This window comes from Pygocentrus nattereri, chromosome 26 (genome assembly GCF_015220715.1).
Source record: "Pygocentrus nattereri isolate fPygNat1 chromosome 26, fPygNat1.pri, whole genome shotgun sequence".
Taxonomy (NCBI): domain Eukaryota; kingdom Metazoa; phylum Chordata; class Actinopteri; order Characiformes; family Serrasalmidae; genus Pygocentrus; species Pygocentrus nattereri.
In genome coordinates, this window is record NC_051236.1 from 878,278 (window position 1) to 904,393 (window position 26,116).

A 26,116-nucleotide genomic window follows, 5' to 3' on the forward strand; every position below is an offset into this window, starting at 1 on the left:
TGGATCCTCGAAGGAGGGAAGGACTTTGTTTACGCTCGCTTCAGAGCAGGGCGGGAGGAATTCCGGCCCACTGGGCTTTTAGTGCAGCTGCATGTCGGAGCGGGAATAGCGGGGATACCCGGCTCTCATGGAGGAACAGTGGGACTTCCAGCTCCTCTCCCGGATCGCTGACAGCCTGGTGGCGTTCCTGTCCGAGTTTGTGGACGACTGGCTGGCCAACGACATGCGGGTGGCCGTGTTCAAGATCCTGCTCAGCTGGCTGGTCCTCAGCCTGATCGCCATACATTTCGCTTGGAAAGTCTACGGGAACACGGTCAACGACATGTACTACCGGCAGGGTGAGTGTCTCCGCAGCGCGCTGAGCTACAGGATATAACCGGCAGGGCGAGGGTCCCCGCAGCGGGCGAGCTAGAGGATATAACCGGCAGGGCGAGGGTCCCTGCAGCGGGCGGAGCTAGAGGATATAACCGGCAGGGTGAGGGTCCCCGCAGCGGGCTGAGCTAGAGGATAAACCGGCAGGGTGAGGGTCCCCGCAGCGGGCTGAGCTAGAGGATATAACCGGCAGGGCGAGTGTCCCCGCAGCGCGCTGAGCTAGAGGATATAACCGGCAGGGTGAGGGTCTCCGCAGCGGGCTGAGCTAGAGGATATAACCGGCAGGGCGAGGGTCTCCGCAGCGGGCTGAGCTAGAGGATATAACCGGCAGGGCGAGGGTCCCCGCAGCGCGCTGAGCTAGAGGATATAACCGGCAGGGCGAGGGTCCCCGCAGCGCGCTGAGCTAGAGGATATAACCGGCAGGGCGAGGGTCTCCGCAGCGGGCTGAGCTAGAGGATATAACCGGCAGGGTGAGGGTCTCCGCAGCGGGCTGAGCTAGAGGATATAACCGGCAGGGTGAGGGTCCCTGCAGCGGGCTGAGCTAGAGGATATAACCGGCAGGGCGAGGGTCTCCGCAGCGGGCTGAGCTAGAGGATATAACCGGCAGGGCGAGGATCCCTGCAGCGGGCTGAGCTAGAGGATATAACCGCCAGGGCGAGGGTCTCCGCAGCGGGCGGAGCTAGAGGATATAACCGGCAGGGCGAGGGTCTCCGCAGCGGGCTGAGCTAGAGGATATAACCGGCAGGGCGAGGGTCTCCGCAGCGGGCTGAGCTAGAGGATATAACCGGCAGGGTGAGGGTCCCCGCAGCGGGCTGAGCTAGAGGATATAACCGGCAGGGTGAGGGTCCCCGCAGCGGGCTGAGCTAGAGGATATAAACGGCAGGGCGAGGGTCCCCGCAGCGGGCTGAGCTAGAGGATATAACCGGCAGGGCGAGGGTCTCCGCAGCGGGCTGAGCTAGAGGATATAACCGGCAGGGTGAGTGTCCCCGCAGCGGGCGGAGCTAGAGGATATAACCGGCAGGGCGAGGGTCCCCGCAGCGGGCGGAGCTAGAGGATATAAAAGGCAGGGTGAGGGTCCCCGCAGCGGGCGGAACTATAGGATATAACCGGCAGGGCGAGGGTCCCCGCAGCGGGCGAGCTAGAGGATATAACCGGCAGGGCGAGGGTCTCCGCAGCGGGCTGAGCTAGAGGATATAACCGGCAGGGTGAGGGTCCCCGCAGCGCGCTGAGCTAGAGGATATAACCGGCAGGGCGAGGGTCTCCGCAGCGGGCGGAGCTAGAGGATATAACCGGCAGGGTGAGGGTCCCCGCAGCGGGCTGAGCTAGAGGATATAACCGGCAGGGTGAGGGTCCCCGCAGCGGGCTGAGCTAGAGGATATAACCGGCAGGGCGAGTGTCCCCGCAGCGCGCTGAGCTAGAGGATATAACCGGCAGGGTGAGGGTCTCCGCAGCGGGCTGAGCTAGAGGATATAACCGGCAGGGCGAGGGTCTCCGCAGCGGGCTGAGCTAGAGGATATAACCGGCAGGGTGAGGGTCCCTGCTGCGGGCGGAGCTAGAGGATATGTTTTCCATGCTGCGCTGCAATAACTCCAATTAAAAAGAACTCATTATCCCCTCTTTGTAATAAGTCATGCAGTGTGGTGTTTATGTAGTGATGATATTGACAGTATACTCAGAAAAGCACATTGTGACAGTTTATCACAGTAATAATAATAATTAATAATAATAATAATATTATATCATATTACCCACCCCTGTTGCGGAGGACATGAGAGAGTGCATGATTTCTAGGACTTTTGGGGAACTTCCTGCCGGTACTTCGCATCAGTGACACTTGTGTGTCCTTGTTTCTTTCACCAGGAACCGGAGGACAGAATGGTGGCACACCTGACACAGCGCCTCACTTGAGAGGATGGTAGGTGTCCTGGCATCTGTTTGCTTCCAGGTACAGGTTTTCTCAGATTAACTGTATTTGCTCCTTGCTCCAGGCATATAGCTCCTTAAGCTTCGATGCTCTATGTGAACAAATCTTCTGGATTCTGGATTTAGGAGCGTACAGCTGTGAAAAACCCACTGACTTTATGTGAAATCAACATTGTTGTTCGATTTTGCTGGCTGACGTTAGTGTCATGCAAAAGATGACGTGTAAACATTTCCGTGTGCTGCATGCTCGCGTTGATATCGCAGAGCAGCCACTTTCATTCAGCGTGTCATGCTTGAGGGGTTCTCCTCACGCAGGAAATATGAGTGTGTGTCTTGCAAATCAACAGAGCTGCAATTTTAATTATATTGCACAATATTCAGGGCAGCGCTGTCGCCTCACAGCGAGGAGGGCCTGGGTTCGATTCCCCGGCCGGGCGACCAGGGTCCCATGCGGAGTTTGCATGTTCTCCCCGTGTCTGCGTGGGGTTCCTCCGGGTTCTCTGGTCTCCCAACCCCCGTCAGGGCATGAATTCATAGAAAGTAATCATGTTTAAATTGCAGTATTGGTTAAATAAATTAATTAATTAAAACAGTTACATAATTAGCTACCTACTTAAGTTGCCTGATCCCCACATGCTTTTATACTATAATAAATTACTATTTACAAAATAAGAATTTATTTTTAAAGCATTTTAATCACAACATGTTATAGGACACATTTGAGCTTCATTTAAACCCACTTACCTTCTTTATTTGCACATTGCTTAGTCTTTTTGACCCTCTGCCCACCGCAAACACTGCACTTTGGCTCACCAAGGCAGAAAGTTTGAGCAGCCATGTTCTAGAGGCTCATCTGCATAGTTGATTTTTGTGGCATAAGCACAAAACTGTATTTCCCCATTTGTTGGACACTTCTCATCATATTTTGTCCATTTGGGGGAAAAAAAAAGAGCATTCTTACCTCTAACGACATTAACTACACCTTGCATACGCACAGTATGGCCTGGGGGCAGTCGTGGGCTGGAGGTCAGGGAACCAGCCCTGTGACCGGAAGGTTGCTGGTTCGATCCCCTTGGCTGATGGTCCATGACTGAGGTGCCCTTGAGCAAGACACCTAACCCCCAACTGCTCCCCGGGCACTATGGATGGGGCTGCCCACTGCTCTGGGCAAGTGTGCTCACTGCCCCCTAGTGTGTGTGTTCACTAGTGTGTATGTGTGTGGGTGTTTCACTGCATGGGTTAAACGCAGCGGTCTAATTCCACAGTGTGCTAAGCACACTGACCAATGGTTGTTAATTCTATTCAAACACTCATGTCTGCTTTTGGCTCAGGGAGAGTGCAGTGGGGGACGCCCTGAAAACTCACCGCGAGTGATTGGGCACCAGTTGGATTCAAATCTTGGACCGGTTTTGAGACGAGTGGGCTCAGGGTGGACCATGGTGACCTTATTCTACCTGGAGACATGATAGTAACCACATTCCTGAAGAGAAGTGTGCCACTACGACCTTCCTGAACATGTGAAGATGTAGGAGAAAAAGTGATGTCTGAACAAAATTTGAGTGGTTTGGTGAAAAGGAATCAAGTATCCTCCTTTTTGACCCAGCAAACAGTGCTGGCTCTTCTTGCCTGGTCATACTTGGACTGACTCTTTGTAATTTGTAATTAGTGTGTTGTATGACTCCTGATATGGCTTGACCGTCACGTAACCACTCCCATCCTGTCAATTACAGACTAATAGAGAATACCAGTGGAAACCACACTGCCGCAGACTCTCACTACTGGACTAAGCCAAGTAAATCTGCTGGAAAACAGCTTGTTTGCCACTGAGCAGCCAATAACATTTGCAGGATGTTTATATGTAATTGTTTAGCCCATATTAAGCAGCTTGGGATTTAGTCTTGCAGGGACAAATGTGATCTTGTGACGATGGTGTGTCTGGGGGCAGCGCTCAACTTGTGCAAAGATGGTATACAAGGTAAACCACATAGCACACGCCTGTTACACAGTTCCCATTGGGTATTGGGTTAATATTGGGTCAATCACCTCGCCCCTGCTCATCTCTTCCAGGGCAACAGCAGCAAACTGTGCAGTCAGACCTGTAAGAATTAATAGTGGATTGTAATAATGTAGTAATAATGTAGTAATAAGTGGATGAACAAACTGAAAACAAGAAAATGCACGTTAAGGAATATCAGAGGGGGGAAAACACAATGACCAGAATTTCCTGCTGGTGTGAAAGGGCCTCAGGTCTCTATTGTCAGCTTAAAGGGGTTATCAGTCCCCTGCCTCACGCACAACGATGCCCCCTACTGTGGGCTGTACTTTCACAAGGTGGGAGATTAAGTTTGGTCTCACCCAAATAAGTCTGTGTTCCCATCAACAAAATTTCTCATGGTTGTCCTCAGACGTTACCGCTATGAGATCGCGTTTGGCCACGAGACCATTACGAAGTTTGTAAGTGAACCCATCCATCATCGCTCGTCTACTTCCACAGTAATTAGTTATGAGCCAAGTCAGCATGCCTCCAAGCTGTCACACACCTAATCATAGATCACTGTTGTTGGAAGAGAACCATCTGCAAAACGACGACTTCACAGCAGAAGCAAAAATCCTACTTTACTTTTAATGTAAATGACTTTTTCCCCAACTAATCTCGAGTCATTTCTGTTGGTCCGTTCATCATGAAGTTTACACACAATATATAACCATGGGAATTTTCAAATTATGTCAAATGTCTTCCGACAACAGCGATATACCTAATTTGCTGACTTCAGCTCCAATGAATCTCAAAAGGCGTCAGATAAACACAAGAATGCGATACAGGTACTTCATTTGATCTGTTCTTTAAGTTCACTGGCAGATCTCACCCCAGCAGTAACTGTGTGTTGTCAGGAGTGAGAAACCATCCCTAAAGTCATGCTTAACATTAGCTGCTCAAATGTCCATAAGTTCTGGACATTAATCAGCAGGCAAGTTACTATGTTGGTGTGTTCATAGAACTCAGTTAATCGTAGTTCAGTCATCATGACTTTTTTTTTTTCTTCTGGTGTGACAGAACAGGGTGTGTGGATATCATACCTTTACCAAGTACTCTCCAGTGTGATTGACAGCAATTCTTCTGTGAAAACATTAAAGGTCACTCATACAAATGAGTCCTGTTGTTATTATTATTGGGTTTTATTATTACATTTCAGAGAGAGCTTGTACTGTGAGTGTGTTTTAAGTATAAAATCGCATGCTGAAAATCTTATCTTCCTAATGTGTAGTTAAAAAAAACACTCATACTTCTCACAATTAAAGACCAACCTAAAGCCTATATTTGAATCAAGGAATTAAAAATAATCTGCTTAATGAAGCAATCTCAATAGAACACACTTCATTTCCTGTTCCCTGTAGTGTTGAAAAGATCGATTCTCATCAAGAGAACTGAAAATGTCTTTTCGACCTACTACTCTGATGGTGATGGAGGTGGAAGCAACATGACGTGAACATCCATTACGTTGGTACCAGTGAGTCCTGGCAGAAGCAACCTCCGCCCCTCAGAAAGGCGTGAGAAACATGTGAATGAATCATTATTGCTGAGAAAGCTATCGACGTCTAGTCCCTGACTCTTAGCCTCTATCTCCATCTCTCCATCGCTGACTGCTCCAGCTGCCTCAGTAGGGCCGTCCTGGCCGTCGGTTCCACCACTGAGGAACACAGCAGGAATCTTCTTTCCTGCCCCACTGAGTTCCAGCCCTACCCGTAGGGCCAGCTCTTGGTTCCTCCCCCCTCTGCCCTTTCCCGTTAGTTGCACAGTGGGCTCACCTCCTGCCAGCAGGCAGGTGGCACACCAGCCTTCCTCTCGTCCATCTCCCAGCTGTTTCATTGTGCGAAACAGGTCCCAGCTTTGCACCCCCACCTTCGGCCCCAACTGGAGAATCTGGGATTCCAGCTCTGGAGGAGGTTTCTTCCCTGGAGAACAAGCAAATCGAGACAACAGCCCATACAGGCGGGCCACAGCGCGAACGTCGCCGCATACCCCAGGAGACAAGACCACTGGACGAAGGCCTAACTCTCGTGCCTTACGGCCAGCGCACTCTAAAGCGATAGTGTTTGATCCAATCACAGTGTTCAGAACGTGATCGTTGGGATCCTGTGGCTGCTCCCCTTTAGACTGAGGCCTAGTCTTATTTAGGACCTCTTTCACAGATGAGGGGAGCGAGGCGGAGAGGTCATAGCGCTCCAAGATGGCCCAGACTTCCTCTGGCTGCACCTTGCTCCACACTGTCGGACCACTGGCTATGAGGTCTGGTGGATCTCCAATGACATCAGACAGAATGAGGGCCACCACCTCAGAGAAAGAATGAAGAAAGAGTTAAAAGAGTAAAGTTTTGGAGAAAGATCAAGCCTGAAAGTACGGAGGGTTAAAAAAAAAAAAGTTAATGACATTGCGTTCCCTCGCAAAATATATGCTCATCAGAGGTGCCCAACAACACTGCCTACATTAGAGCTTTGTTTGGAGCATAGCTAATGTTAAAAGCTGTTTTCCCAGTTTCGCCAGTCTGTGCAGAGTTTATTCAGCAGTTGTTCTCTGCAGCGTCTGTAAACGTAGCTTTTACTGTACGAGCACAATCTCAGTTTCGGGCTGCGCTCACTAACAGCAGAATCGTGTGATTTTGAGAAGGACACGTCTTTATATTTCAATCCAAGGTCAACATAAAATTCGATGAGTTGCTCCATGTCTGAGCTTAAGCAAAGCACAGCTTTTTTAAGTGAATGCAGACTTGCAAAACATTTGCGAGGGAACGAATGAAACCCCTCTCTTGTGACGAAAAAAAAAATTGCGTAATAACTTGTAGGAGGGAGCTTTGGACGTCTGGTTCCTCTCACCACTGCTGTAAATATTTTGTCCTGGGACGTTTTTCTAGAATGGAATATTTCACATCAAACCCTGAACGGCTTTATTTACATCTCACTGATTTGATTATGCCAACATTTCTGCATGGTGCGTGGTGTTACCTGAGCAGGATAAGCACAGTGTGCCAGGCCTCCACCTTTCAGCAGGGACAGCGATCGCCGCACCGTGTTTAACTCCTGAATCGTGGCTCCTGCCGCCGCCAGACGGCGCGTCACATCCTGTTTTTCCTGCAAGGTTATCGGTGGGATCGGAGCAGGTAAAAGCGCGGACCCGCCACCTACACACAGACATACATGCATTATAAACTAAATGTCTAGTAATTCTAACGTCTGAAAACTTTGCAAAGTGAACCGAAGATTCAGCGACACCTTAAACACAGTCACTGTCCTTTGTGTACTGAGGGCCACAGCTTGGATGTAAGCATTGATGTAATACCTGAAATGAGGACGAGCAGCAGATCTTTCTCAGTAAGAGTGCTGACCAGCTCCCGGATGCTCTCCGCTGACCTCTGGGCGTCTGGGTCAGGCAGGTTGTGCTTGGCGCCCTCCATCACTTTAATTCTGCTGGGGCTTCCAAGCAGCATGTTCCTGAACAGTTATCCCAAGAACAGACTGTCAGAACCAGGACATCAAATCTAATCTCAATACCTCTCTGTCCTATTTAAAGGGGAGTTCTACCAATTTTTCAAAATTTCTCCATAATTAAAATGTTGACAAAGGCATTCAGAGTGGTTTGATGTTAAATGGTGCATTAAAGAGCCTCACCAATTTAGATTTCTGTACAGTTGTGGTGGATTAGAATCAGGAATCGCAATGACAATTTGGAAAATGTCTTTGGATGTTTTTCTGCGTCTATCTTTCGATTTAAGGCCAAAACTATTCTAAAACAATGTTCCAGGCATCAGACAGCATTTTTATTTTAAAAATTCACATGATGTCTTTCTGTGACGGAACGTTTAGAGTCAAAGCCCTTAGACATCTGGTTCCTATCACCACCACTGAGAACAATCCTTAACTTGGTAGGTTCAATTGGAATAGCGTTTTGCATCAAACCCACACTGAATTACTGTGTTCATGTCTACGTGTAGAGTGGGACGCAGAAATGTTGGAAAATCCATGGAAGTTCTGAAATTCTGCAGTGAATCGTATTTTTGCAGCGGGTCCACAACCTACAGTCAAATGCTATTCTCCATTATGGAAGCACTGTGGACCACGCAACCAATGCTTACATCTTCCCATGACGCTGCAGTGTTTCCTGGATACCGTGAGGTACGCTAATCACCCCTCGAACCAGGTGGTCCCCCACAATTCTCTCTGCCTCAGCAGCCATCCCCAGCACTGCTTTGCCAAAGCCCACCAGGTGGAGGTTATTGCTGAGGTTAAAGGTGCGTTCCCCCACAACCAGCTCATTCCCATTTCGCTGCAGACCCCGTCGGACCACGCTGTCTGGCTGCACTCCTTCCACTGCAGCTGCGAACACAGCTCGAGCTCGCTCCTCTAGTGATGACATGCTTCTGACCCAGGCCTGGCTTGTTACCATCCGCAGGGGGTGCCAGTGGTGCACAGAGCGAGAGAGAGTTAGGACTCGAGCCATAGACCAATCGGAGCGTCCACACTGGCAGGGCAAAGCAGCCACCTAATACCTAAAGTCATAAAGGCATAATTCAGGATAAACTGTGGCAATACGCAATACTTAGAAGATCCGAAGGTGGTGCTTTATATTCAACTACAACAGCTTTTATTCATGACAATATAAATGGGTCATTCTACAGAAACGTCCATTTTTGTGTCCCTAGTTTACAGATATATTACACTTGAAAAACATGTTAGGGTTACAATTTATTTATATTTTAAGAAAAAAAATACATTTATTTTAACAATTACACCTTCTTGAACCATCAATTTAGCAATATTGGGTTTTAAATCAATTAAATAGAATTTCAAGCACCACAGAAGTGCTGGTTGTCAGTCCTATGTAAAGGCTGAGGCCATATTTTGATGTAAAAAAACATTTTTCTGCTATTTTAACTGCAATAACCTGTACATGACAATGAAAAATATTAATTATTGATAACATTATTTTAATTGACATTAATAATTAATAATTAATTTAATTGACATTAATAATTAATGTCAAATAAATCTTGTATGTATCTTGCAGAAATGTTTATTGAAATTTGTCCCCAGGAGTCGTGTCACTGGTGCTACCGCGTAACAAAAAAACTCTTATTTTGAAATAAAAATAACGCTAATTACATCACTCGACCTCCTTTGACCTGTTTTCTGAGGATCTATGAAGAAAAGCTCATGGTGAGTCCACTGCGTCTCTCAGTTCTCAGAGATCTTCTCATTCAGCTCATGATCTCATATGAAGCTTCTAGCTGACGTCACTGGTGCGACCGACTTTATTCTGAGGTCATTGTTTTAAAAAAAAAACAATACAAATGGATTAAATTCCATATTTTAGTGGACAACGTGGGTTTGATGTTCTGTAACAGTCGTTTTATAAAATACATTGATCATTAAAAACGTCTCTGGTGTTTCCTTTCTCATGCGTAACACCGTTGAGGATCAATAACACCTGTGACACCTGTGGACGTTTCTGTGGAATGACCCAAATGATCCACTCAGACCAGCGCAAAACACACCACCACCACCACGTCAGTGTCACTGCAGCGCTGAGAATGACCCACCACCCAAACAGTACCTGCTCTGTGAGGGTCCATGGGGGTCCTGACCACTGAAGAACAGGGTAACAGAGTATCAGAGAAACAGATGGACTACAGTCTGTAACTGTAGAACTACAGAGTGCAGCTATACGGTCAGTGGAGCTGATAAAGTGGACAGTGAGCATAGAAACGAGGAGGTGGTCATGATGTTATGCCTGATTGGTGCATTTGACTTGACTGCTTTAGGTACAATAGTGCTAAATCTGAGAAATAAGCTTTCTTTGGGAGCTACTTTCTACTTTGCTTTACTATGGCCTGCATGTACCTCTATACCATAATCAACGCCATCATAAATCAAAGTCTCAGTCATAAGGCAGAGCCATGCAATACATTTCCACGAGGCAGCTTTTGGAGCCATAAAAATGCTTTGGCTGTTTGGTTCCTACCACCGTCAGTGTGAACAACGTGACTAATTCTGACATTGTGACTTTCACATGAATTCAGTTTGAATTAATTTTATGTGCACTTTTACATGAATTATGCAGACATTTAGGAGAAATAGGTGGAATTCTCCTTTAAGCTGGGCAAGTTTCCCAACTGCAGCCCTGCGTCGAGTCATATTACTGGCATATCCTCAAACTGAAATGGATGAATAAAACAAGTGTCACGAGTCTGAGCTAGAAATGAAGACAAGACGGCAGAAACCGAGATCCTGACTCAGGAGTCATGGGTGTACTTACCAGCACAGCACAGTTTGGGGAACGCACAGCCCTTTTATGAGTAGACTAAAAATGGCAGCACCCAAACAAGTCAGCCTCTATGACTCTATCTGAACCCCATTCCACCAAACCTGTGTGCTATGTGAATAATGATTGACTAGAACTGTCCATAGGGCAGGAGGACAGTCCAGTCAGTATTTAGGGGGAAGTTTCACGGATTCATCAACAAGCACCAGTCGCCGAACTCCAGAGTTTAACTTTGGAACGAGGCTGAAGTTGGCAGCTTACTCGCCAGTTCTCTAACTGAATTTTCCATTCCACCTTAAATGCTTTAAAGTGATATGCCACCCATTTTTCACAATTGCCCCACGATTCAGTGGTTGACAGTTATTCAAAGTGGATTGATGTGACACGGTTCATTGTACAGATGAGGGATTTTTTAATGGAATGTTAATGATGATAAAAACAGCAAAGATCTGAAAAAAGGACTTTTTTTGTCTTATAACACCCTGAATTTATCCCTCCACCATGAATGAATGTAACAAGCTTGATGCTGAAAGTTTATCTTAAAACTATCATGAAGTTAAGTCCCGGGCGTATTTATAACCATGTCATTAACTTTCTGTGAGAGAGCTTCAGGAGGTGGACGTCTGGTTCCCATCACCACCACTGTGAACACTTTTGACTCGGTATGTTTCTCTAGATCGAAGCATCAACACCAAACCACTTTGAGTGACTGTCTTTACATCTGAACCGTTTAATTATGGAGACGTTCTGAAAAACTGCTGGAGTTGCCCTTTAACTGTAACTGTGACACCATTTAAGGTGGAACGGAAAAATGCGAATTAGACACCGACTTTTATCTGCGTATCTTTGGAAATGCAAGAAATGGCAGAGCGAGATTTTGTCCCCAGCGCTGGTTAAGGAGGCGGAATCGGGGAGCCGGGCTGAGAGACGCGGAGCAGGATCCAGAGGGGCGCGGTGGGCAGTGGCGCTCGCGAGTTTACACGACGCCCCTTGTTGCAATTATCCCGTTCCACCTTAAGTGATGCAGCAGTTTCATTCTGTCGACTGAGCGCCCAGAATGTAACAGCTGTGCCATTTAAGGTGGAACGGAAAAATTGCAACAAAGAGCCGAGTTCTGTTTACTACGTGCTGCGTAGACATACGTAGTGATGAAAATACTCAACTCACCTGCTCGATGTGGTAATTTGTCCGTGTGCTTTTCAAACAAACAAACAAACAACTAGTAAACACCTCGCATTACAGAGCAAACTATATGAACAAACGATACTTCCTCCTACATTTTGTTGAATATCAAAATAAAAGTCCTCATGTTGGAAAAGCAGGTGGGCTTGTCAGGGCGTCCGGAACGATTGGTTTTAATCGACTACCATTAAACAGATAGAAGAAATAATTATGAGATAATTCACGTGCTTAATCCAGACAAATTTTGGAGAGAAATTCAAAATAACCAGTAATTGCTCTTGTACATGCAGTAACACATACCGACCAGCAGGCGGCACTGTTATGTAACATTCCGTGTAAGTTTGGGCAACCTCGCAGTGGAGGCAGGCCAGAGAATTTGTAGGTTAAATTAAATTAGCCGTAGAGGGGACCTTTCAGTGGGCCCATCCCAAAAGGCTCCCCGAGTCTTGCGGTCTTCTTCAGAGTACACACTTTGGTAATGTCAACAGCTCCTGGACCTTAGAGGTACTGATTTTAAAAGAGTGCATTTGGGACGTACCGTTTTCGCTCAGTGTTAAGTGTCCAGGGTGACTGATGTTTTAAAATCACGTATAAAAATTAAAATATGAAACTTTTCTTGGCAAAAGTAAAATTCCTTATTTACTAAGTTGGTCAGACACATGTAAACAAACCCCTCCACTCTGATTGGTCCTTGTCTGTATCTAAAGGGATTTTGGGTACTGAATCTGCGTGGAATGAATGTGGTTCTAGCAAAAGGCTGCACTAAAGGCGCAGAGGGAGGGGGCTCCTGAGCGCCCCTTTGAACACTGAGATGAGAAATGAGATGGCTTTGCCGTCCTTGTGGACACATGCAAATGACCACAGGTGTGCCAAATGGGCCAGGGCTAGACTCAGGTGACCTTCAGGGATAGTTGCACAATGGATTCATTCACCTCAGCTCCATTAAAAGTCAATTCCACCGATATTTCAGTAATTAAGATGTAAACGAAATCATTCAGCGTGGTCTGCCGTGAAATGGTTAATTGTAGAGACACATTCTGACTTGGACGACTTTACAGTGGTGGTGATTGGAACCAGAGGTCACATTGTCTACAATACACACACATCTTCTAAGCTGCTTCTCCTTCTGGGTTGCAGGGGGTGCTGGGGCCTATCCCAGTGGTCATCGGGCGGAAGGCAGGATACACTCTGGACAGGTCGCCAGTCCATCGCAGGGCAGACAGACAGACAGACACATTCGCATCACACACTGTCTGCAATACAAATATACCCATTTTATTTACCACCAGTCAGTCCATACGTGCCTTCTGAGTTTTATATGTTATAGAAAATCTAGAAAAAAAATTAGATTCTATTCACTTCTATTATATCTATAACACCCTACATGCACGTCTCCACCACGAACAGATTTCAAAATACATATCAAGCCAAAAGCGTCTCAAAACTACCATAAAACAGTCCCAGACGTGATTTCTATCACCACCACTGTAAACATTCTGTCTCTGTAAGAGTCTCCAGAACGGAGCATCTCAAGGACTTTGTTGATGTTGAACCATTTATGCAGAGATTTTAAGAAACGCCATTTCAGTTATATATCAGTATATACACAAAGTGTAGGAAGTGCCAGGTTTGGAAGTTGCCAAATGTAAATGAACAGATTAATGAAGAAAATGTGTTATGATGGCAAAAATAAGTAATTAGAGGAAAAATAGAGAGGAAAATGTGGAGATGATCCCCAACCAGTTCAGTCGAATTCAAGTTGGTGAATTAAGCCATGAATAAGACATGAATAAACAACAAGTATGAAAAACAATGTTTGGTAACAATTTCCCCAAAAAATAATAATAATAAAATAAAAAATGAAAGTGCTGATATGGTCACTTTGCAGCTGCAAGCATATCCTCAGGTGTGAGCTTCAAAAATTTGCATTAAGAAAACCGAAAGGCTCGTGGATACAGAGATCTCTCCGGAATCAGCAGCAGTGCAGGTGACTGTGCCACCCTGTAAATGACATCATCTTTTCTGTTATGGTGGGTGAACACAGACCCTCGGCTCCATCTGTCTCCCAAGCCCATGGAGAGAACAGAGAGTGGATCACGCTCTAGCTCTGTTCGTGCTTTATAATCCTCAGCACTTCCACAGAGCGTTAGAGTTCTGCGACACTGTGCAGACGTTTTCCTGCTGAACAGTGTAAACATGTTAATGAGGCTGTAATCCTCATGATGCCGTTCAGCACTCTGAAGCACAATCTTGTCTTCTGGTCCACTTTTCACGGCTGGTTGGTTCAGATTCAAGCATCAGTATTTTCTTCAATTTCAAGGATGCTAAAATGTGGCTTTGGGGCAGTGGAAAGCAAGGACACCTGAAGGATGTGGTGTGTACTGCCTGACAGCGGAGAACTTTGCTAGGGTCTGGAGCAAGCATGTGAAACCGGGGACCTTCCAGACCTAAGTGCTGTGGATACTTGCGTTTACCCTCATCTAATGTTCTGAACTCAGTTCAGCCTTACTAATTGTCTGATGAGCTGAATCAGGTGTGTAATAAGGCAACGTGCTGATGTCTGCAGTGTTTTGGCTCATGAGGACTGGAGCCTGACAATGTGGTCTAGATTCATGATGTACAAACATTAAATTATACCTTCTCACTGACTGTGCCAGTCGTCGCTGTCTAAAGAAAAGCAAGTATCTCCTGAATGGTAAGTTTACAGGAGAAGGCAAAAACATTCTTTACTTTAATGGAAGTTAATGTAAAGACATTTTATTGAGACTGAATTATTGAGATTGCACGTATAGATTGTACATCTTCTATCCATATCTATCTATATATATCTATATCTATAGGGGGCAGTCGTGGGCTGGAGGTTAGGGAACCAGCCCTGTGACTGGAAGGTTGCTGGTTCGATCCCCTCGGCTGACAGTCCATGACTGAAGTGGCCTTGAGCAAGACACCTAACCCCCAATTGCTCCCTGGGTGCTGCGGATTGGGCTGCCCACCGCTCCGGGCAAGTGTGCACACTGCCCCCTAGTGTGTGTGTTCAATAGTGTGTATGTCTGTGGGTGTTTCACTGCACGGATGGATTAAATGCAGACGTCTAATTCCAATGTGTTCAAACAGATATATATATATATATATAGACCCTCGTCTCCATCTGTCTCCCAAGCCCATGGAGACAACACACACACACATATATATATATATGTGTACATTGCTGTTGTTGGATATATCAAAACCTTGTATCTCTAAAATGGTAACTTTACTCGAGAAGGAGAAAGCTTACTTTACTTTTAATGTGAGTCAGTGGAACCAGACTTTTTTCCAAGTAATGAGATTTTATATAATATGAATTTTTTTCTGACAGCAGCGTGTATATATATATATATATATATATATATATACACATATACATATACAATTTAAGTACTACAAGGGGAGTACGCATCTAAGATCTGCACTCACCTTCACGCCTGTGTTCATGTGATGTGACAATAAACGTGATTTGATTTTATTTGATTTTATCCTTTTTAAAGGCTTCCTATTTTTGTGATTGTTAGGGTCTTGTGGGCGTATTGAGCCTAATTACACATTTTCTGATGAGGTGAGTTTAAGAAAAAAGTGTTTTGGGTTTGTTTGGCCAGCTGCCCAGTCCTACTGCACAGACTGAGCGCTGTCCCTCTCGCTGTTCTCTGCTTTGTTGTTCAGTCATGGATAACTGATGTACACTGATGTACTTTATTTGCGGGTGGCTTTGGCCAGCAGATGGAGGAGGTCACTTTGCTAGCTGGCGTTTCAGTTTCAAAGTACCAGTGTCCCCTTCCTCATCCTCCCTGAACAGCCTCACTCCACCATCGTCCTTTCTCTTCTCCTGCCCTTGTGGTACATGATCCTTTTCTTCTTTTTTTGTTGTTTTTTTTTGGGTCACAGATGGGGCAGTGATGGCCAGAGGAGCACAGAGCTTGTACTTTATGATTAAAGGCGAAATGTGTGAAGTGGAGGGGATGTTCTCCATCAATGACTCCTCTGCCCGCAGCATCAGAAGGGCGCTGATGGTGATGCAGATGTGGGTGGGATGAGGTGAGGAGAGACTGCAGATGGTGGAGATGGAGTTGCATGTTATGAACTAGGAGTGCAACACTGTACATTTTCCATACAAGCCTGGTCTGATTTCTGATTCTGAGATCAAGATTTGATCGATTTTTGAATTTGTGGATGTGTTAACAGTGTCTTGACATTATAGAGCTCTAATTTTGTTCTACACAGGTTGGTTTGGCTCAGAAAAATAAAAGAAAACAAGCCCGTCTAACAAAATAGAATCCAAAAATCATAACCCGTAGAATTTCTGAAGCTTAGAATTAAAGCCTGGTCATTTGAATAGCATAAGCCCAACCCACATTCAACTAATTGAATAGTTAATTAAACGATTAAGTAACTAAAAATGACAAAATAATATTACAAATAAATAATTGAATTGGAAAAACAAGAAATGCTATGATCAGTGCTCATGAAGCGACTCTCTCAACCTCCTTCCTTTTGAGGACAAACTGCCCTCATCTGTGTAGGTTCTACTAAGGCCTTCTTAAAGTGACAGTACGCCAACAAGGTGCAAAAACAAAAACAAAAATCAAATCCATAAAGAAACACCAAGACCAAATAATACATTAATCCAGGGATGTCCATACTAATCCAAAGGGCCGCATGGCTGCAGGATTTCGCTTAAAACAAGCTGAAACATACCGGATTCCACTTGTTTAATCAGTTGGTTTCAACCGTCAGACTGTTGGTCTCCTGCTTTGTTGGAGTGAAAACCTGCAGCCACACTGGCCCTTTGTGGATATGACTGGACACCCCTGCATTAATCAAACACAGTCATTAGATTAAGACCCTTGTTCATACCGTTAGGAAACAGATATAAGTTCACAAATCCAAAAGGCCTCCCTCTGTAACAGTCTTTTGTCCCAATCTCCCCCTCTTCTTTACATCAAAACCTTCTCGATACCCAGGAAACGTAAATGTGCACGAGAATGTTTAACTGATTCAAATCGATGGAAAACCAGAGAACCGCAATCATATGTTCAATAATTCTAGTACGCAGAGCTCGTCTAGTTTTACCAACATGCAGGGTGATTCAAAAAGATTCATCAAACTTCAAAGCCCCATATTTTTACAGCCGTGAGGCGCTGAGGAACCAATCACACTCCAAATGTAAGAGGGGGTCATAGAGTTTCTGACCGGCTCCTTCAGTCTGAGAGGAGCTGAGACCCGTAAGCAGGAACCGTTCTGCGTTCTCCACGTCAATCAGAGTGAATCCGTCAGAACTGAGCAGCGGGATTTTCATCAGCAGTGAAGCTCCAGCAGCTCAGAGCGTTCGGCGCTGGTTCCACAGCACTGGATGATCTCCGAAATCCCACTGAAAGAGCCGTGAGAGCAGCGACGCCCGACACGCTCAGTCCAGTCTGGGATGAGTCTGACTGTGGTGTTGATGTCGTCCATCCAGCTGGAGGAGGTTCAGACCGTCACTTAAACCATTTACAGTTTACTGCATTGTTCTGTAATGATTTACACATGAAATAAATCATTTTGAAAATGGGTGAATCTTTTTGAATCGCTCTCTATATTAGAGGACAAGGACACATGATGACATAGCCAACATGAGTGGATCTACAAGTTATGAATTGTCTAATATTAACACACAGTAAACACTAAGCAACACTGAGAGTAGAGCGGCCAGGGATCGGGACAGCAGAGCTACGTGGCTCTCTCCTCTCTGAGACGAGGAAGTTCTCGTTCTCCGTAGAGGACTAAGATGTATCACTTCCCTGTGTTCAATTAGATCTCCTCTCTTTTATTAGAAGCATTATGGGGGAATAATGATAACTGGAAAGGATGGAAACAGAATTAGCCACTGCTAGTGCTTCGTCATACTCATGTTAGCATTCATCATTGGCTTTCTCTCTGTGGAGCCATCGCTCTGTTATTCCATTAGCCTACAGCAAAACAGAGAAATTGGACGAGCTCATAATGCTATTCCATACGCTGCTGCCCCTCTTATTGTCTTCGTGGTTTAAATATTCCAGAGCCTCTGGCTGTGATCTATGAAAATAAACATATTATGCAGGATATTCCGCAACAACGTCCTGCATAATATGTTTATTAGGAAGACCTCTTTGATTCGGAAAGAAATCATGTTATAGTTCCGTAGTAAGTGGTGAAAATCCGGCCTTTTTCATGGATCAGGAGCCTCATCTGCTTTGACACGGGGACAAAAATCAGAAGAGTGTAATCAATCAGACCAAAGGCACTTCAATCACCCCAGTCTATAAAGACCCGTGTTCAGATCCCGTAGCTTCTGGAGGCCTGTTTCTTTCCTCCAGGCTGATTGACCTGCCCTCAAATTACCGGTGACACTTCTGTCCATAAAAAACCCCCACAAACAATACCACGCTGTTTCCAGTGTTCCTGGCGCTTTCAAGCATTGGAGAACAAACAGGTTTTTAAGGGCTCCTCTGTCTCTCCTCATTACCTCGAGTGGCTGATTACTTTGGCTAGCCCTTTGCCAATTATACTCCTGCTTTTCTTAGTGGCCTCCTGCGGAGACTCTCCTTCAAGTCCTTCAAAGGCAGCGGACCCTCCGCTGGCGAACCACGGCGAGTGACAGACCAGAGTCGTTATCATTAAAATGTTTAAAGCGGTAGACGTGTAAATACAACGGACAGGTAGACTGATACAGAAGAGGAAACAATGTGGACGAATTGGGAGAGAAACAGACAAGCAGTGCCTCAAATACAAAAATATCTTGGTCCCAGTTTCCACTGAATTATCATTTTTGGACCCCAGGTAAGGGAATAAAATTCCAAAAAAATGCAGGATACAGGCCCTTTAAGGCTTTCCACTCAGTCAACTTGATAAAAAGAGTCTTAAACGTTTGTTAAAGGGGAACTCCACCGATTTTGCAAAATTTGCAAATAAACAAAATGGTTTAGAATGGTTTGGGGTGAAATACGCCTTTCTACAGACATTGACCAAAACTGTTCACCACTGTAGTACTAGGAACCAGACGTCTGTAGATCTACACTACAAAATGACCATTGCTGTCCAACATGACCGGTGAACTTACATGTGCCTTAAGGTTTTATATGTCATGCTGATAATGGTTAAATAGTGCTAAATTAAAAAATATATTCGTTACTACTTTTTTCACCCCGCACATACCTGTCTGCCCTTTTTACTGCCCTGCACGCCTTTTGCGTTGTTTGGGTTGGCAGCGTTGCGTCACCTGGTGTCAGTAAAAACAGTGCCAAGCAACACTAGAACTACAGAAAGTGAAAAGGTTCAAAAAAAGCCTGAACGGCCGTGTGTTTCACCCAGTCCCCGATATAAACTCACTCAGGATAACAGCATAACTGAGATTCCATGATAAATATTATATTCAGTTTAATGAACAGTAAACAGTCATACTGATAAATACTTTCTGTGCTGTTTATCACAGATTGGGTGAGCAGCGCTGAAAGCATGAATGTGCACCCGAGGACACGGTTTGTCAAAGGGAATGTGAATGTGAGGGGGGACTGAATCGGATACAACACCGGCACCAGCTGTGTGGAATGGCTGTAGCTGCAGGCTGTTAGCTCCTGCACATTAATCCCAGTTGAGAACGCAGTTTTGATAGGAAACTAATCCTGGAGTAATATTTTTTACTAAAAATACGTTTTTGGCTAAAGCTTTGTAACAAAACTATCAGAAAACAATGTCTCGGGTATCAAGCAACGCATTCATAACTGGTTTGTGTAATAACATTATGGGGTGTGGCTTCTTCTAGAGCCATTAAATGCTTCGGATGTCTGTTTTCTAGTACTACAGTGGTGACCATCTCAGTGACCCGAGTTTCCCTAGAAGGGCGCCTTTCACACCGAACCACTCCGAATGATTTTGTTTACATCTCAACCATTAAATGATTAAGTAAATTTGCATACTCTGCGGACTTCCCCTTTAAGATTGTTTTTTTTTTTTACACTTAAGGAAGCAGGGAAGCGAATAAAGAAGCAAATAAAGCGAACATCTACACTTTTCTTCCTTCTGGGATTGAACACTTACAAAGTGAAGAGCCTGTTTATTTTCCCTCATCAAAGGAAAGGAAGAAGAAGAAAGAATAATGTTGGCCAGAGCCATGAAAACAAGATGTTTCAGGATATAAAGAAGTGCTGATGTCATAAACACTGCCACAGTGTGGTCAACAGGGGGTGCCCTCAGCAGATCTTCCTCAGGTAGTTGCCTCTGGTGATCTGCTGCTAGGCAACTGCAGTGCCACCGTATGATTCCTCACATGACAATGTTTTCTCGCTAAGCTATTAAAACGAGTTGGGAGAAGTGAAGCGTTTCCCAGGGGCCCCGTGTTTCTAAACATCAGATCCGTGAACCTTGCTCACTCAAAGGGTTAGAGGAGTGGAGTGAAGTCAACAGCATGCAGTTGCCGGGCAGTAAAGACTTCTCCTGGAGGTGAACCTGTGTCACTGCAGGTCTGCTGAATGGGCGATGTTACTCAGCAGAGGCTGCAGTCTTGACATTTTGTCCTCCGCTCAGCTGAACAGGAGTCAGACACGCTTCTAATCCAGCAGGCTTTTGTTGTAGAGTGCACAACCTCGCCAAGGCACTGGGAGCCCACTTCACCTTCACATTTCCCATTGATAACATGACATCATGAACCCCCCCCAGAGAGCTGCTCGCCATTGCCTGTGACCTGGGCGAGAGAGAGAGAGAGAGAGAGAGAGAGAGAGACAGAGAGAGAGAGAGAGAGAGAGAGAGAGAGAGAGAGAGAGAGAGAGAGAGAGAGAGAGAGAGAGAGAGGCTGTAGCTGTGGTGCTAATAGGGGAAATGAAGCTTGTTTAAGAGTCGTTTCCTCCTGTTAGCTGTGAGAGTGCAGCGATGGGGAGGTGGAGACGTGGCCTCGGGATAGTGCTGTTCTCGAGCTGACTGATTTCATGACGAGAGCTGCATAAACATCAGATGACTCTGTGCTCAGACGAAGAATGCTAAATATATTCATGCTTTTAACAGGCTGCCTTAATAGGTCATGATTCAACCTGCCTGCTTTAACCAAAGGAACATGCTGTATAGCATTAAAGAAGAATTCCACACATTTTTCACATTTTCTGTGTAATACAGTTGTCAAAGTGTAAACAAAGTCATTCAGAGTAGTTTGATATGAAATGCTTAATTCTAGAGGAGCTCAGCTTTCTTTGCAGTGGGGGTGATGGGAACCAGCCATCTGTGTGTGTGTATGTGTGTGTGTATATATATATATATGCACACGCACACACAAAAGTCTTAGGTACCAAGACAAAATCTGTTTATTTGTGTAGTTTGTGTTTATTTGCTGAGAAAAGTGTTAATATTTCAATGAACAAAATGTATAGAATATTAATTAATAACAATTATAGTGTGTGTATGTGTGTGTGTGTGTATATATATATAAAACAAACAGTGATTTTCTGGATGTGAGTGTGTGTGTTTCCCCATCTCCAAGCCGCTCCTGGAGGAAGCCCAGTATTATCTGTAGTTAAAAAGCAGCTCCTGGTTTGACCAATCAGTGCTCAGTAAATTGAGCTCATGATGTAATTGATGATATTAACGAGTCTCTGTGGCGGCTGTGAAGGTGTCCAGGAAAAATATGGACCCGAGAAATTCTTGTTACTGTTTATTGTTTTTCTGTTTATTTGAATTATGAATACGACTTTATTCTAATGTATATTGTGATAAACTCACTGCTGAGGGAAACGGGTTAAACATTTACTTAGACGCCTGAAACTTTCACACAGCGCTGTATATGTAATATATTTATATATATATATATAGTTACTGTTGGAACAAAACCTCGTACCTCCAAAATGGTAACTTCATAGGAGAAGGAAAAACATACATTAATTTTTAATGTAAGTCAAAGTAATTTTGGGTCATTTCTTTTGGTCCATTCATCATGAAATTTACACACAACATAAAGAGCAACAAGGATTTTCAAATTATGCCAAAAACTGAAAAACAGTAAAACATAGATACAAGGTTTTGTTCCGACAGCAATGAGACTATACACACACACACACACACACACACACACACACACACACATATATATATATATATATATATATATATATATATATATATATATATATATATATATATATATATATATATAAAACAGTGCCTTACAAGTGGTATTCATAAAATGTTATGGCACATTATATAACATATCACACTACTTAATATTTAATATGTCATATAAAATGATATCAGTGCCAAAGTTTCAGGTTGCACAGTCCATCATGAATAAAAAATAATAAAAATAATATAATATAAAAATATCCTTTTGTTTATATGTATCACTTCATTTATTGCTCACAAAGTCTGGTTATAATATAGAATGTAATATATCAAGTCTATCAATTAAAACTAATGATAAGTATAAAACTACATTTTTACACACTGCAGTACGTGAAAGGGCCTGTATACCACTGTATACTGTATACGCTTGTGGTCCGCTAACATCTGAGTGGTTGTATGTCCCAACAATGTCTGTTACATGACCATTTCCCAGCCTGTCAGTGTCTCTTACAGTTCAGCAGTTTATTTTTGTTTCTGTACCTTTAAGAAGGATGTAAGATAAATGAGCTTTGTTCTGATAGGCTGTCCTGTAATGTGTTGCATTCAAATAGCTTACAAATGCAATATGAATGGGTGGAGCTAAAGCACTGTAAACTAAATAGATGGATATATGTAAATGAGTTGTTTTTTGTGACATCACAGATGCAATGAATTCAAAATGTCCTGTTTTTGCAGCTTTTCTTCCATATATGGACAGTATGGACTGGGGAGCCAACAGTATGTTTTAAAACTTTAACAGTGACTGTTTACTCACTGTTTTCAACTTTATTTGGAAAAAGTGAGATAAATTCAGCTTTACATGATATGGACCGTTTATAAAATGACTATAAACTATTATTCCATTACTTCTTCTTCTTCTTTCGGCTGCTCCCTTTAGGGGTCGCCACAGCGGATCATCTGCCTCCATCTTGCCCTATCCACTGCCTCCTCTACTTTCACACCAACCATCTCCATGTCCACCTTCACTACATCCATAAACCTTCTCCGAGGTCTACCTCTTCTCCTTCTACCCGGCAGCTCCAGCTCCAACATTCTTTGCCCAATATATCCACTATTCCTCCTCAACACATGTCCAAACCATCTCAACCTGGCCTCTCTGGCTTCATCTCCAAACTGCTCCACCTGCACTGTCCCTCTGATCTGCTCATTTCTAATCTTGTCCATCCTGGTCACTCCCAATGAAGATCTCAGCATCTTCATCTCCCCCAGTCATAGCATGGTTCAGTGTGTGTGTATGACATTGCAGGTTTGCTTCTTTGACACTGACAATATGACGTTATGAGCGAATCAACAGTTCATAATGCACAACAAATAAAGCTTATAAAGATAGCAAACATATAGAGCCACGTTTATAATGCCTTATGAATGCATTATAATGTGGTATGACTATTGTCTCAGATCGTTACAGACATGATATTCATAGAAAGTGTCGTTTTTTCAGATTTATTGTGCCGTTATCAACTGCACATATAAAAATTCAGAAGATGTGTGTAGGTCCACTGATGGTTTTGGATAGTAAATAAACTTGTGCTGTAGATATTGTGAGTCCTGGTTCCCGTCGTCTCCACTGTAAAGCAGTCTGAGTCTCCCAGGAATGACTTACTGTCATTATTATGCAGAAATTTTTAAAAATTGGTGAAATTTTCCTTTTAAATGCTAATGTTTTAAACAGATGCAACTCCCTGAAGCCAAACTAACTGTCTCTCTCACTCTGTTTCTGCACCTTTCTGCATTTAGAAACAAAGCCATGGCTTACAGTTCATCAGCTGCATGTGTTTGTGGCCTATCGTCTGACTTAAAGGCAGTTAACTTTACCCACAATTAGCATAACAGAGCTACTGAGCGCGGGCATGGCCTACTTAAGTTTGCTGCATTAGAGGAAAGAGCATTTAGCAGAGTCATTTTTATGCTCTATGAGATTTAATATGACTGACCATAGACCCTGGCAGTGGCCTAACCTTTCACAACCCTCAGGATCTTAAAGGGCTCATTTCATTGAAAAATTAATTAATTAATTTATTTATTTATTTATTTATTTATTTTGTTGCTTAATGTACATAAAGAGATTGATATGTGACATTTTGAAATGGACTACTCACTGCCCGGCCCACACCAAGCGTCTGAAAACAGCCCGTTTTGAGCACATCATGGTTGTGATGTCATAACCATGAAAACAATTACATATGACTGCCTATAAGGCCTACAGCAGTTTAGCTTCCTCCTCATGATGAGGTGACGCTACTTCAGTCTGTAGCAGAGCCCAGCCTGTTTTTTTTTAACTTACTGTGCCTCACTTCAGTGGTAGAGGTGCCAGTCAATCAGAACAGAGATCATTTACATATATCAGTCTTAAAGACACAGTAACCAATTTTAGAAATTTTGAACAATGTGGATTTTAGTGCATAAAACCATAAGAATGCTGTTAATGAACCTCTTTTGCACCTGACGTGAGGTTACAAGACGTATATTACATGTATATTGTTGTATATTAAAAATGTATGTTATAGGCCAAAACAAGCTTAAACAAAATACCCAAACAATGCTAAACATGGAGTGGTCACCTTACATGTAGAAGGCATGTTTGGTATCCAAGGTTTGCTTCTTTACTTTAGAACTAACTGGGTTATTGTTGAGGCTAAATTTACTAATAAACGCTAGAACTCATTTAGTCACTTAAAGAGCTTAATAATATCTGTAAACATACATCACCACAACTTCAGTTAATCTGTGTGACCTTAACGAAGACCTGAATGCACGTTAAGTGAAGTGAGAGAACTTTTAATGATGTATTTTTGCAAAAACAATTTCAGCTATTTGGGTGACTATTGAGTTCTAGTGTTTGTTAGCATTTTTAGCTTTATAGCTCTAGTTGTAAATTAAAGAGGCAAAATTTGGACACGTATTGGTTATGTATTGGTTAATTGACTGCATCCAGGGTTAGTGGGAAACCAGATTATTCTGGCCAAACTTCTCCTTTAAGACTACGCTAAGCAGCTTTAATTCATTGTCTGCAAAGAGTTTCATTTTAGGGAGGAGATTTTTTTTTAGGGAGGAGATTGTTTTATACCCTTTTCCATCCGCTGAGCAGTAATTGTTGGTGTCAGAACAGACGCAGCACCTGCTCTCATTCTAGACTGCTTTGCCGGCTCTTCACTCTTTAAAGGATCTAAATCACAGTCAGCTCTGCAGACAGAGACAAGTGGGAAGATAATGTTGTTTAACAGGGTCCTCGTCTGCCTCGAGTTTTAATGGCCGATCAATGTCCCGACAAATGTGGCCATAAAAAGGAACAGAGATTAAACGTGCTGTGTCGGAAAGGGGATATTTATTTCACGTGTGCTGCTGTGGTGATGAGATGATAGTTTATAGAGGCTGCTTTCACACAAATACTGGCAACATGGAATAAAAGATAAGTAATAAGTAAATAAATAAATGACAGAAATAAACAAGGATCAATATAAAATGGAAAAATAAAACAAGCTGCAGCTTAATGTTATTATTATTATTATTATTATTATTATTATTATTATTACATATGGGTAATTACATATTATCACTCTTGGAACAAAACCTTATGCTTTTCAGGAGAAGGAAGGAAGGACATTCTTAACATTGAATTTAAGTCAATATAACAGTATTTTTTTCCTAACTCATTTTGGACCAGAGGTGTGGACTCGAGTCATATGACTTGGCCTTGAGTCCGACTCAAGTCACTAATCTATGTCACTAATGTCTTTAGACTTTAGAAAATTGAGAAAGGACTCTTCACAGCCACTTCCTTTTCCCGTGAATGAAGATTAGGCCTATTGTCTTGGGACATAACCCAGACTTATATATCTCTGCTGTCGGAGGAAAAGCTTGTATCTCCATTTTTGTCATTTTAAAGTTTTTGACATCATTTCAAAGGACCTGTTGCCCTTTACATTGTGTGTAAATTTCATGATGAATGGAGCAAAAGAAACGGCCCAAAATGACTTGGAAAGACGTCTGGTTCCACTGACTTGCATTAAAACTACAGTATGTTTTTTTCTTTCTTCTGTAAAGTTCCAATTTTGGAGATACAAGGTTATCTTCTGACAACAGCGATATATAGCATTTTGAATTTGATGCCTGCAACACGTTCCAAAGAAGTTGGGACAGGGGCAACAAAAGACTGGGAAAGTTGAAGTAATG

The 26,116-nt window shown here is 43.6% G+C and overlaps 2 protein-coding genes across 4 annotated transcripts; one reads left to right on the forward strand and one right to left on the reverse strand.

The window, feature by feature from the left end:
* On the forward strand, positions 1-5,444 carry tcta (T cell leukemia translocation altered). 2 transcript variants are annotated; one of them, XM_017691930.2, is made up of 3 exons: positions 1-338; positions 2,233-2,317; positions 3,627-5,444. In XM_017691930.2, exons 1-2 carry the CDS (start codon positions 128-130, stop codon positions 2,289-2,291), a joined length of 270 nt encoding a protein of 89 aa, XP_017547419.1. In that variant the 5' UTR covers positions 1-127; the 3' UTR covers positions 2,292-2,317; positions 3,627-5,444. The 2 variants fall into 2 exon arrangements, with proteins under 2 accessions (XP_017547419.1, XP_017547418.1); XM_017691929.2 differs by having other exon boundaries at positions 5-338; positions 2,233-2,287.
* Positions 5,445-5,448: 4 nt separating this feature from the next.
* Positions 5,449-11,907, reverse strand: glyctk (glycerate kinase). Of its 2 annotated transcripts, none has more exons than XM_017691925.2 (5): positions 11,777-11,907; positions 8,424-8,837; positions 7,631-7,782; positions 7,297-7,472; positions 5,449-6,628 (listed from the first exon to the last, which is right to left on the reverse strand). In XM_017691925.2, exons 2-5 carry the CDS (start codon positions 8,786-8,788, stop codon positions 5,744-5,746), a joined length of 1,578 nt encoding a protein of 525 aa, XP_017547414.1. In that variant the 5' UTR covers positions 8,789-8,837; positions 11,777-11,907; the 3' UTR covers positions 5,449-5,743. The 2 variants fall into 2 exon arrangements, with proteins under 2 accessions (XP_017547414.1, XP_017547416.1); XM_017691927.2 differs by lacking the exon at positions 11,777-11,907 and adding an exon at positions 10,604-11,203.
* Between the last annotated feature and the right edge of the window lie 14,209 nt (positions 11,908-26,116).